General features: G+C 65.1%; 1 protein-coding gene across 2 annotated transcripts; it reads right to left on the bottom strand.

The window, feature by feature from the left end:
• Positions 1–398: 398 nt before the first annotated feature.
• On the bottom strand, positions 399–11,081 carry TFE3 (transcription factor binding to IGHM enhancer 3). 2 transcript variants are annotated; one of them, XM_043534383.1, is made up of 10 exons: positions 10,779–11,081; positions 7,099–7,212; positions 6,035–6,284; positions 5,411–5,683; positions 4,847–4,948; positions 4,338–4,455; positions 4,119–4,175; positions 3,710–3,785; positions 3,427–3,574; positions 399–3,188 (listed from the first exon to the last, which is right to left on the bottom strand). In XM_043534383.1, the coding sequence occupies exons 1-10, from the start codon at positions 10,874–10,876 to the stop codon at positions 2,805–2,807; spliced, it is 1,620 nt and encodes a 539-aa protein (XP_043390318.1). In that variant the 5' UTR covers positions 10,877–11,081; the 3' UTR covers positions 399–2,804. The 2 variants fall into 2 exon arrangements, with proteins under 2 accessions (XP_043390318.1, XP_037744422.1); XM_037888494.2 differs by having other exon boundaries at positions 10,771–11,080.
• Positions 11,082–11,685: the final 604 nt, after the last annotated feature.

Here is an 11,685-nt window from a genome sequence, read left to right as displayed (position 1 = left end):
GAAGATCCGGATGCCGGGAGGCGGGGGGGGGGCCTGCCCCGCTAACGGGGCTGGGGCGCAGCTCAATGGGCTCTGCTGGACTCGGCGCTCAAACCTGGCCTCCATCCGTGAAGGCAGCCGAGCGCGGGAGGAATTAGGCCCTTGGGCTGCCCGGCCTAGGTGCTGGGGGCACGGAGACAAGGCGGCGGGCTCAACCCTCCCCGCGAGCCGCCCCTGGCTCCTTATCGCTTCCAGCCCTGGCCGGCGGGCGCCGGAGAATCTCCGATTTCCGGTGCGAAAGACCCAGGAGCCTGCGGGGCAGTGGCCAGCGCCCGCAAATATGGCCCCAGGGCCCCCCGAAGCCCGAGAGAGCAAAGGAATCGTCGACCCCCGCCCCAAATCAGACTCTGGACATGGGGCCGTGTTAGAAAATTGTCGGCGGCCTGGGTTTATTTATAAGCGTCTCAAAGCAAATATTTATTTCCATGTCTCGGTACAAAACAGGGGAGGGAGGTACGGGTGGAGTTGGGGTCAGAGCCAGTCCCCCCCACAATCTAATACAGCTGTCACACACACCCCAGAAGGCTGCTGGTCCCCTCTCATGCACCCCAATAGCCACAGCTCCCCCAGCCCCCTTCTTCAACCCAGCCCTCCCTTTTCTATCTGTAACCTCCCCGCTCTTTCCCCCATACAACCCAGCCCCCCCAAGCTGCGCTACACAGCAGCACCCCCCCAAAACTCCCCATCCTGTTTTCAGCCATGCCCTCTCCTCCCCCCATATCACCCCCACACCTTCCCCCTTTGAACCTACCACCTTCCAATCCCTAGAGGGGACAGGCCCCATGCCCCATTCCCACTCCCCTGAGCAAGCCAGTGCCCCACCCTGGGGCCGATGGGAGCTGGTGCCCCCCAAAGGGGACAGGCCCCGTGCCCCATTCTCCCCCCCCCCCCGAGCCAGCCAGCACCCTGTGCTGGGGCTGGAGGGGAGCTGCCCCCTAGAGGGGAAATGAAGGGGGATCCTTCATCTGCATCCCCGAAGTCAGAGACCTGTGGGGGTTGTTGGCGGCGGGCTCGGTAGGGAGCATGGAAAAGCAAATGAGAACCCCCTGAACCCCGGCTTGTACGGGCCGGGAAAGGGTTATAATTTTCTCTTTAAAAAAACAAAATAGGATTTGTATAAAATAAAAGCATTTTAAAAAAATTCCCCCCCTACCATGTCACCCCAAAATCTGCCTGAGTCCCGCACAAGACATAGATCCCCCCAAAAAAACTCATCACCCCTATTTAGGGGACATATACCCAATGGGGCTATGGAAAGGACAGGGCCCAGCAGTGACTCCCCTGCTCATATGTTTTTCTGGTGCCACTTTTGGGGGGCCATGGAAGCTTAGAGCCCATGAGTCACTCCTCCAAATGTCACCCCAAAATGGCAGGGAATTTGGGGGAGATAAATATGGGTGTACGGAAGTTATTCGGCACCCCCCAAAAGAGAGAATCCCGTTATTAGTTGATCCCCCAGGCTTGCAGGATTTGGCTTACAGCTGTTTCATTCCCCCTGTACCCCATTTTCTGAAGGAGCACCCCTTTTAATTCCCCCAGTAGAGCACATTTTGGGGTGCATTTGGGGGAGTGCCTCAGTGCCCCATTTTCTGAAGGGACACCCCATAGCTAGACACTCCAGGAGTACAAGTTTTGGGGTACACCTGTTTTATCCAGGGGACCCCTCATACATAGCTCCATGAAGCTCATGTTGGGAGTACACACTCAGAAGGGGTGGAAATGTATTGGAAGAAGCTGGAACTAGGGACACCCCCATCCCAAAATTGGGGTGTACAGCCCCCTTGGGAATGAGCTGACACCCACTGGTTTGGGGGGGCTGTGTGGGGGCTGATCAGCCCCCTCCCCCAATGGCCACACCCCAATTTTGTCCCTCTTAGGTTTCAGGGCCCATGGCTCTGTTCACAGTGCAGGCTCAGATGAACCCCGATATTAACACAGCTGTGGGGAATAGCTCCTTTTGGGGGTTCCCCATCACAAGCACCCCCACATACACAGTCTGTTAGGGAGAGGCCATGGGGCCTCCCTGACCCCCAAGTAGGCTGCAGGGGGGGTTCCCTGATGCTCCACAATCAAGGTTGGGGGGGAAGGGAGGAGTAGTTTAGGGGAGGCGTGCGCATAGGGGAGAGGGGTGTGGGGGGGGGGGTCATCCATTGAGAACAATGGAGAGGGGCAGAAGTGTGAGAGGAAAGGGCGGAGCCTGTAGGAAAGGGGCATGTCTTGCAGGAAATGGGTGGAGGCTATGGCTAGACGGCGGGGACTGCATATAAGGGGTGGGGCCTATGAAAAAGGGGTGTGGTCTGGAGAGGGCAGGGCTTCCGTGGGGAGAACAAAGTGGGGGGAGCTTGGGAACAGATAAGGGGCAGGGCCTACACAACAGGGCAGAGAGGGAGGGTAAAAGGGGCAGAGTCTGAAACTCTGAGACCCAGTCCCTCCTGCTAAAAGGGGTGGAGCCTCCGTGATGGGGAGGAGCTTGAGGAGGGGGTGGAGCTTTTGGAACTCAGGTGCTGCCCACTGACAGCTGGGATAGGGCCTATACAATAGGGCGGAGCTTGAGCTGAGGGGGAGGGGCTTACGAGCCTGGGGCGCCGCCCATGGAGCGAAAGCGGTGGGGCCCACACCCTGGGATGGAGCTGGAGAGAAAGGGAGGAGCTTGCAGAGCCTATAAAAGAGGGGGGCAGAGCCTGGAGACAGCCAGGGGGCGGAGCCCGATGGGGAAGAGGTGTGGCTCCCCTGGCTCCTCCCACCCCAGAGGGGCGGGGCCAGGATCAGGAATCCTCCTCCATGCTGAAGCTGCTGCGGCGGCTGGAGCCTTTGGAGGCGCCGGGGGAGAGGGATGACAGCAGGGGGTCGGAGGCCCCCAGGGGCGACAGGGGCCCCCCGTCCTCCATGAGAATGTCCTCCAGGCCCCCGTCAGCCCCCAGCCCCAGGGGGAAGCCCAGCCCGGCCTCCCCCAGCTCTTCCGAGGAGAAGGCCAGGTCCAGGAGGCAGGCGGCAGAAGAGGCGGGATCCGGGGCGCAGGAGGGGCCCCCCAGGAACGGAGGGGGGCCAGGGCCCTCTGGCTTGGCGCCCTCCCCAGTGCCCCCCAGGGGCAGCAGCCCTGCCGGCGAGGTGAGGGGCAAGCCGTGCAGCTGGGCTTGCATCTCCAGTTCCTGCAGGGGGAGAAAAGGGGTGGTTGGCAGCGTGCCCCCTGCTGAGCCCCCCACTGATCCGCCCCACTCCCCAGCCCCACAGTGCCCCCCCCAGCGCCCGGCTCTGACTGCCAGGGGAGAGCGCCCCCAGCCCAGCCCCTCGCCCCGCTCCCCAGCCCCACGGTGCCCCCCCTAGCGCCCGGCTCTGACTGCCAGGGGAGAGCGCCCCCAGCCCAGCCCCACAGCGCCCCTGGCTGACCTGCACCCGGAGCTGCAGGCTGCGGTTTGCTTGCTCCAGTTTGCGCTGTCTCAGCTCCATCTCCTTGGCACGCTGCTGTTCCTTCTGCAGCTTGCGGATGTAATCCACGGAGGCCTTCAGGATCGTGCCTTTGTTCCAGCGCATCTCCCTGGGGACAGGAAAGGAGCAGGGGGGGCTGGGAGCCAGGACGCCTGGGTTCTCTCCCTGGCTCTGGGAGGGGGTGGTCTGGTGTTGAGAGAAGGGGGACAGCGCCACCCCCCACCCCCGTCCCACACACACTTACGGGTCATTGGATTTGGGAATGAGGGTTCCCAGCTCCTTGATTCGGTCGTTGATGTTGAATCGTCTGCGTCTTTCAACTGCAGAGGGAGAATTTGCAGCTCAGATGCCCTGGGCCCAGCCAGCCCGGGGTGCCCCCCCACCCGCCGTCCAGCCCCCAATTCCTGCCACTCACCCCTCCACGATTAACATCCAGGCCTCCCTGAACCTCTTCACCTGCGACATGTGGCTGGGAGTTCCCCTGGCCAATGCCAGCACGATTTCTCATTCAAATGTGACCCCGCTCCCCGCATGGGGGCAATGAGGGGTTGGGGTCCTGGGACTCCCCCCCCCCCACAAATATCCGTGCCACCCCCCAAACTGAAGCCCCTCAAGAAGGATCTACCCCCTGGGGGGGGAGGGACGACACTCACTCAGGTTGTGATTGTCTTTTTTCTGCCTCTCCTTCATCAGTGCTTTGGCTTCGTTCTCTGTAACCGAAGAAGAAGGGAGTGTGTCAGTGGGACAGACAGACGGGTGTCTGGAAAGACACAGCACCCACCTCCAGGGAAGTGGGGGGGCAAGCGCCCCCTGCCATGCCCCCCTCCCCCTCTGCCAATCCCCACAGCACGGCGCCCCCTAGCATCCGGTACCTGACAACTCTGTCTTGATGTTGGGCAGGTCGGCGGGGCAGGAGTTGCTGACCGGGACAGTTGAATCCGGGAGCCCCGGGCTGCTATAAATCTCCAGCAGGTTCCCGCCCACCGGCAGCTGAGCGGGAGACAAGGAGTTAAAATTCATTGTGGGGCAGTGACACCTCCACGCCTACGGGGGCGCTGTCTGGCCCGGCCGCTACCTTGCAGGATGCCTTAAAGGGGTGGCGTCTTACAGGGGCAATGGCCCGTCTTGGCAGGGAGGTTCCCGCCCTCCCAGGCGCCCTTAAAGGGGTGGAGCCTCAGTTGGCCCCCACCCCCCAGTCGGCCTTAAAGGAGCGGAGCCTCAGCCAGGCTTAAAGGGGCGGCACACCGGTTGCCCTTAAAGGGGCGGAGTCCACACCAGCCACCACCTCCAAGTCACCCTTAAAGGGATGGCATTCCCCTTCCTATCTCCCCAGCTGCGGGGACCTCCTTGCAAGCCCCCCCCAGACCCTGCCCCCCATTACCGTGCTGGGCAGCTGCAGCCCCCCGTCCACAGACATGTAGTTCAACATCTCGTCATTGTAGCTGGACTCCAGGCTGATGATCTCATCGATGACATCATCAATCTGGGGAGGGGGGGCCATTAGACGGGTTTCCCGGGGTGGAGGGAAAGAGTGGGTGTCCCTGCCCCACCCCCCCACAGTGTGCAGGGAGCGGGGTAGGTTGGGAGGGCGGGAGAGGGGCAGACGGGGAGGACGGCTGGGATGGGGGCAGCAGGAGCACAGAGGAGTGGGCTGGAGGGCTAGGATGGGGGGAAGGGAAGAGGCTGCAGGCATGGGGGAAGGAAAGGGGGCTAGGCTGGGGGTCATGGGGGAGCAGAGGGGCTGGATGGGGGCAGGGATTCATGGTGGGGGCACAGAGGGCGAAAGAGAAGGGGGCTGGAAGGAATGGGGGCGCAGAGCGGGCACAGGGGTTGGATGGGGGCAAGGATTCAGGGCGGGGGACAGATGGGGACACGGGGAGCAGAGGGGCTGGATGGGGGGCAGGATTTGGGGCGGGGGCATGGGCGGGGGGGACCCCCCACTCACCTCCTTCTCCGAGTTGGAGCCGATGTGCAGCATGGCCATGGGGCTGTTGGGGGCGCTGCCGGGGCCCGAGGCGGCCTGCTGCCGGGGGGGCAGGCTGTGGGGCTCGGGGGCCGAGGCAGCCTGGGGGGAGCGGGCGGGGGCCCCGGGGCTGGAGCCCGCCAGGGCCTGGGCGGCCAGCTTGCTGCCCATGGTGGTGGAGAGATACTGCTTGACCTGCTGGCGCTGGGCCTCCTGGATGTGGTACCGGGTCGGGTTCTCCAGGTGGGTCTGGACCTGGCGGGGCAGAACAGGGGCAGTTAGGGGTGAGCCCCTCCCCACGCCCCCCCCAGCCAGCCAGCCCCTGAATGCCTAGAGGGGACAGGCCCCTGCCCCATTCCCCGCCCCCTTGCGCCAGCCAATCCCTGCCCTGGGGCCGGGTGGGAGCCAGCGCCCCCCAGAGGGGACAGGCCCTTGCCCCATTCCCTGCCCCCCTGAGCCAGCCAATCCCCGCCCTGGGGCCGGGTGGGAGCCGGCGCCCCCAGAGGGGACAGGCCCCAGCCCCATTCCCCGCCCCCCTGAGCCAGGCAGTCCCGCCCTGGGGCTGGCACCCCCCACCCCCCGTGGGGCAGGGCCCCGGGCTCTCACCTTGAGCACCTCGACCGGGACCTGGGCGGCGGGGCGGGGCAGGGGGCTGCTGACGGAGATGGCCGGGGTGGGGGGCGCGGGGTTGGGGGGCAGGAACTGGGCCGCCTGCTGCTGCTCCCGCCGCTCCTGCTCCTGGGTCTGCGCCCGCATCAGCTGCTGCCGGAGCAGCACCCGCGAGGACGCCATGCTGGGGCCGGGGGGGTCCCCCGGGGCTGGGGGGGCCAGCGGCTGCAGGGGGGCGGCCGGGGGGCTGGGTGAGACAGACAGGGTTAGAGACAGGGGGGCAGGCACAGAATCCTCCCCCCCATACAGCCCCCCCCAATCCTCCCACTCCCCCCCATACAGCCCCCCAAATCCTCCCCCCCGTACAGCCCCCTCCTCTCCCTCCCCCCATTTCCTGCTCCCTGCCCAGCCCCCACCCCCACCTGTGACTCGGCAAATTCCAGAACAGGACAAACAGGATTCGGGGGGGGGTGAGGGGGGGCACTTTCTCGCCTCGCCTCCCCCCCCCCCCCCCGCAGTGCTCCTCACTCCCAACCCGCAGCCCCCTGCCAGCCCAGGCCGGCTCCCTCCCCTCCCCCGCCCCACTGGGTGCAATGGTGCCAGCCAGCCCCCAGGGGGAGCACACGTATTTCCATTAGGTGGGTGCCACCAAAATGGCCGTCCTTGCACGGGGCTATGGAGGGGCCAAGCTAGGGAGGCCAATTCCCTGCCCCCCCGCTACTGTCCACAGGCAAATATCAAAGACGGCTAAAGGCTGCCATCTTGGATTCAGTCCATGGGGCCGTTGGGGCCAATTTGGGGGTGGGGACTTGTATAATTGGGGGGGGCTTTGCTCTCCACCCTCCCTTCTCTGCCCCCTGACAATCAGAGTCTGGGGTGGGAGGCTGCCCCAGGGAATGGGTCCCGCCCCCCACAGCCATGGGTTGACATTGGGGTCATTGCATCTCCTTGGGGTTGGCAGGATGGTGGGGGGCAAAGCAGGGAGAGGGTGACAGGAGAGGGGTCCAACAAAAAGCTGCCCCAAAGATCCAAGATGGCTGCCCCAAAGATGGCCGCCTTACCTCCCGGAGATGGGCTGGCTTTTGAGCTCGTAGAAGTTGTCCCCGGCCAAGGAGAAGACGTTCTCTAAGTCAATGTCGGCGACGATGCCCGACTCAGGGAGCAAGGACTCGAGGCTGGAGTGGGGGGTGGGACGGGGCGAGTGTGAATCCTCACGCATGGCCCTCGTGCAAATTTCCCACGGCGCGTCCCCACCTCGTGCCTCCCCGGAAGGCACAGGAGTTGCCCATGGGCGTTGGCCATGGGCGTCATTGTCATGAGGGGCTCACAAGCGCCCCCTACTGGCTGGGCCCTGCCACCAGATGCTTCCCCACCCCCTGCCCATCCTTGTGCCAGGCCCTCGGGCAATGAGGGGTGGGGGGCAGGGGTGACCCCCCCCAGACACACTGGAGCAGGGGGACACTTCCTGGTTTGAGATTGACGCAGAGAGGGAGACCCAAGGTGGTGGGGTTGTGGGGACCCTGAAACGGCTGCTGGGGGTCTCCCCAACACATGCATAACCCCCATCTGCCACTCATGCACCACAATCCCCCAACACACCCCACCCACACCACACACAACCCCCACTACAACACACCACCCGAACACACAACCTCCACACCACCCCAATACACAGCGCCACACACAACTCCCCCCATAACACACAGAGCACCCAAACACACAACACACACACCACCCCAATGCACAACCCCTGGCACAACCCCACATACCAGCACAAGACACGAACCCACACACAACTCCCCCCCACAACACAACACACAACCCCCCAACCTCTGATAAAACCCCCCACGCCATCCCAACACACAACCTCATGACCCCAGACACAGCCCTGCACAACACTCCACAACACACAACCCCCGCAACACACACACCACCACGACACACAACCCTCTCACACCACCCCAACACACAACCCCCCCCCTCCACACACCCCTCTTGGCCCCCGAGACTCTCGCCTTCCGCACTCCAACCAGCAGCCCTGTCAACACCGCAGAGACGCACAACTCCCGACAAACAACAACCGCCCTTCGCCAGACCCACTCCCCATCCCGCCCGCACACCCAAGACATTTCATCAGCCCCCCCTCTCCCCCGCAATACCCACAAAACACCCCCTCCCCGGTTTCTTTTCTCTTGGGATCTCACCCCTGTAACCTGCAGGCTTCACCCTGTGTGGAGCAGGCAGGGGTCTGTGACGGGATCCCTTGTGCAGCCCCAGCCCAGGATCCCAGGAGATCTCTGGCCAGGGCAGCCGTTGCCGAAAAGGAGAGGGGGCTGGGATCCAGTTGATCCCTGGGACAAATCTCTACATGGGAGCAGGGACCGAGTCTGCGCCCCCCTGGGAGAAATCCAGCTTCCGGATCCACCACCCCTTGCTGCAGAAGGGCCTTCCTCCCCGGCACCAACCTGCGCCAGATCTTTCAGGGGCAATCGTGGGGGGCCGTGTGTGGGTGGGGGGGGTGTCAATCTCCCCCCTCCCCACTTTGGGAGCAACCGATTCACTTCCCCAGAGCGAATCAGCCCGGTGTGAACACCCCTCCCCTCCCGGCTAGGACCTGGAGAGCGCCAGGCAAAAAAGGCCAGAAGAGAAATTGGCAGATTTCACTAGTGGCCAGAGATTGGGGGGGGGGGCACCCCTTTGCCCAGCTCTGATCTGTCCGCCCCCAAGGATCAGACCCCGCGGGGGGGGGGGGGATTGTGGCTCCTGGCCTGCAGCCCAAGGGGGGCAGATACTGGGGTGATCTAGGGAGGGGGGAGCCGCCCATGGCTTTCCCACCACTCCCCAGGCTTGTTGCTTTTAATAGTAGTCGGAAAAAAATAAACAACGTGACAGGGGCCAGCAGGGGGCAGCACTGGGAGACAAGCACCTCCCCCCCTGCCCCCCCCAGGGACTGCCCCTGCCTTGCAGGACTCCCCCCGCCCCAGTAAACGGGGGCATTCAAGTAATTTAATGACCAGCCTGCCCCAAACCAAGACAGATGGGAGTCAGGACTCCTGGGTTCTCACCCCGGCTCTGAGAAGGGAGTGGGGTCTAGCGGTTAGAGCAAGGGGGGCTGGGAGCCAGGACTCCTGGGTTCTCTCCCTGGCTCTGGGAGGGCAGTGGGGTCTAGTGGTTAGAGCATAGGGGCTGGGAGCCAGGACTCCTGGGTTCTATCCAGGGGTGCTGGAACAATTTTTATGCGTGGGGGGGGGGGAATTGAGGGGGGATGCCTTGACCCCAGATACTTACACAGCTCTTTGGAGGGGGTCTCAGCAGACACCCTGCCCCTCCCCACCCCCATCTCAAGCCCCAAAACACCCCAGCTGGGGATGGAGTTCAAAGGGTCAAGGGAGTTTAGGCCTTTCCAGGCTTTTGGGGATTAAAATACACCCCCCCCCCAATACACACACACTTGGAAATTGCAATGATGAGAGTTATTGTCTTGTCTCCGCCCCCCCCCTCACCCCCCCCCCCCAGCAGTCAGGCCAGACACCCGCTTCTGCTTTCAATATGACATGGGTCAGGGGGCTGCGGGTTGGGAGTGAGGGGCACCAGCAGAGCGGAGGGGGGGTACGGGGGGGGGGGCTGGGACTCCCAGTGGCGGAAGGAAATTGAATGGCTGGGAAAGACGCGGACTCAGCAGCTGGAGGGGAAGTCACGGGGGGGGGGGGGGTCAGCTCAGCTCCAGGCTGCCTTGGGTGTGGAGGGGTCTGGGGGTGGGGGGGGCCCCTCTCACCTGCGTGGCCCCAGTTCTCCTGGAAAGGTGAAGTTCCCTCCCTCCCCCTCACTGGAGCTTTGTCTAAAATCTAACCCCGCCCCCCACTCCGCAAGAGCCTTCTCCACTGCCCCCCCCCCCGCCCCCCAGCAGAGCGCCTGGTTCCCTCCCCGGCTCTCGAAGGGGAGTAGGGGCTAGTGGGTAGAGCGGGGGGGCTGGGAGCCAGGACTCCTGGGTTCCAGGCCTTCCCCCAACTCGCTTTGTGACCGCCAGTGACTAGCCCTCTTGTGGCCCCCGCCCCGCTCCAGGGATCATTAACCAGACCCTGGAGCCCGGGGGTCTGGGTCGGGAGGGGCCAGAAATGGCCACAGAGCAGGGCTGGGGGAGGGGGGCTCTGTTACAGCAACCCGGTCTAGACACCGAGCCGGGGGAGAGAACCCAGGAGTCCTGGCTCCCAGCCCCCCTGCTGTAACTGCTAGGCCCCACTCCCCGCCCCCAGCTGGGAACTCCCGATGCAGACAGCGACCCAGGCCCCCCCGGACAGATGCTCCCAGCACTGAGACCCCGGCACCTCCCCGGGCACCAGCCTGGGGGCTCCGGACCCCCCCCCCTGCCCCAGCTCTGCGGTGCCCCTCACTCCCGACCCGCAGCCCCCCCAGAAGGGGTATACAGAGATTGAACCCATCCCCTGAATGCTGGAGAGGGGAAGCTAGGGACATGGGGGGGGGGTTCTGTCCCCTAGAAATTGGGGGTGGGGGTGGGCATGGGCAGTTTGGGGCAGGAGCTGGGGCTGGGGGGTGAATGGCTGGCGAAAGTGGGGAGCAGATACTGGGGGGCCAAAGAAGAAGGCTGGGGGGTGTCAGGGTGGGGGGAGGCCGAGACGGGAGGGGACACCGGGGGAAAGGGGGGGTCCGTGGAGGGAGGGGGATTCCAGCAGACAGCGGGTCCCCGGGGGGGCGGGGGTCTCTGCCCCCCTCACCTCAGCACCTGGACGGCCTCGGCCGTGCGGGGTCCCTCCAGCAGGACGTAGACAGTCGGGGGAGGCCGCTGGGGGTCGGGATCCCGGGCCCCCTGCCCCGCCCCATGCGACATCCTCTCCCCACCCCCCCGCAGGGCTCCTGGTCCGGGGGGGGCGAGCGGGGGTCCCGGCCGGACGGGGGGGGGTGCGGGTCCGAGCGCGGGTCCGAGGGCGGCCGCGGGCTCCGGTGCGGGACCCCCCGAGCCCCGATCGCGGCCGATAAACACCCGGCCGCGGAGTTATTGCCTCATCCCTGGGCTGGGGGGGGATCGCCAAGGGAAATGACATCACGCAGGGAAACACCCCCCCGGCCTGGCCGGGGGGGGTGCAAGGGGGGCATTTGACACACGAACAGCTGGTGCTCCTCACTCCTGACCCCCAGCCCCCTGCCCCCCACAGCCCTGGGCCCCCCCACAGCTCTGCCGGTGCCCCTCACTCCCGGCCCGCAGCCCCCTGCCCCCCACAGCCCTGCCCCCCCCCCAGCTCTGCCTGTGACCCTCACTCCCGACCCACAGCCCCCTGCCCCCCACAGCCCTGGGCCCCCCCCACAGATCTGCCGGTGCCCCTCACTCCCGATCCACAGCCCCCTGCCCCCCACAGCCCTGGGCCCCCCCCCACAGCTCTGCCGGTGACCCTCACTCCCGGCCCGCAGCCCCCTGCCCCCCACAGCCCTGGCCCCCCCCCACAGCTCTGCCTGTGACCCCTCACTCTTGACCCACAGCTCCTGCCAGCCCAGCCCTGGCCCCCCCCACAGCTCTGCCTGTGACCCCTCACTCCCGACCCACAGCCCCCTGCCCCCCACAGCCCTGGCCCCCCCACAGCTCTGCCGGTGCCCCTCACTCCTGACCCACAGCCCCTGCCAGCCCAGCCCTGGCC

This window comes from Chelonia mydas, chromosome 23, assembly GCF_015237465.2.
Source record: "Chelonia mydas isolate rCheMyd1 chromosome 23, rCheMyd1.pri.v2, whole genome shotgun sequence".
NCBI lineage: Eukaryota > Metazoa > Chordata > Testudines > Cheloniidae > Chelonia > Chelonia mydas.
The sequence above is the reverse complement of the archived record's forward strand: the minus strand, read 5'-3'. Positions and strand labels throughout refer to the sequence as shown.

Excerpts from the sequence above, each read along its gene's own strand:
- TFE3 (XM_037888494.2), bottom strand. The coding sequence starts at position 10,883 with ATGTCGCATGGGGCGGGGCAGGGGGCCCGGGATCCCGACCCCCAGCGG. Across the intron at positions 5,684-6,034 it reads TCCCGGTCGAGGTGCTCAAG|GTCCAGACCCACCTGGAGAA; the intron begins GTGAGAGCCCGG and ends CTGCCCCGCCAG. Across the intron at positions 4,176-4,337 it reads CATCAAGACAGAGTTGTCAG|AGAACGAAGCCAAAGCACTG; the intron begins GTACCGGATGCT and ends CTTCGGTTACAG.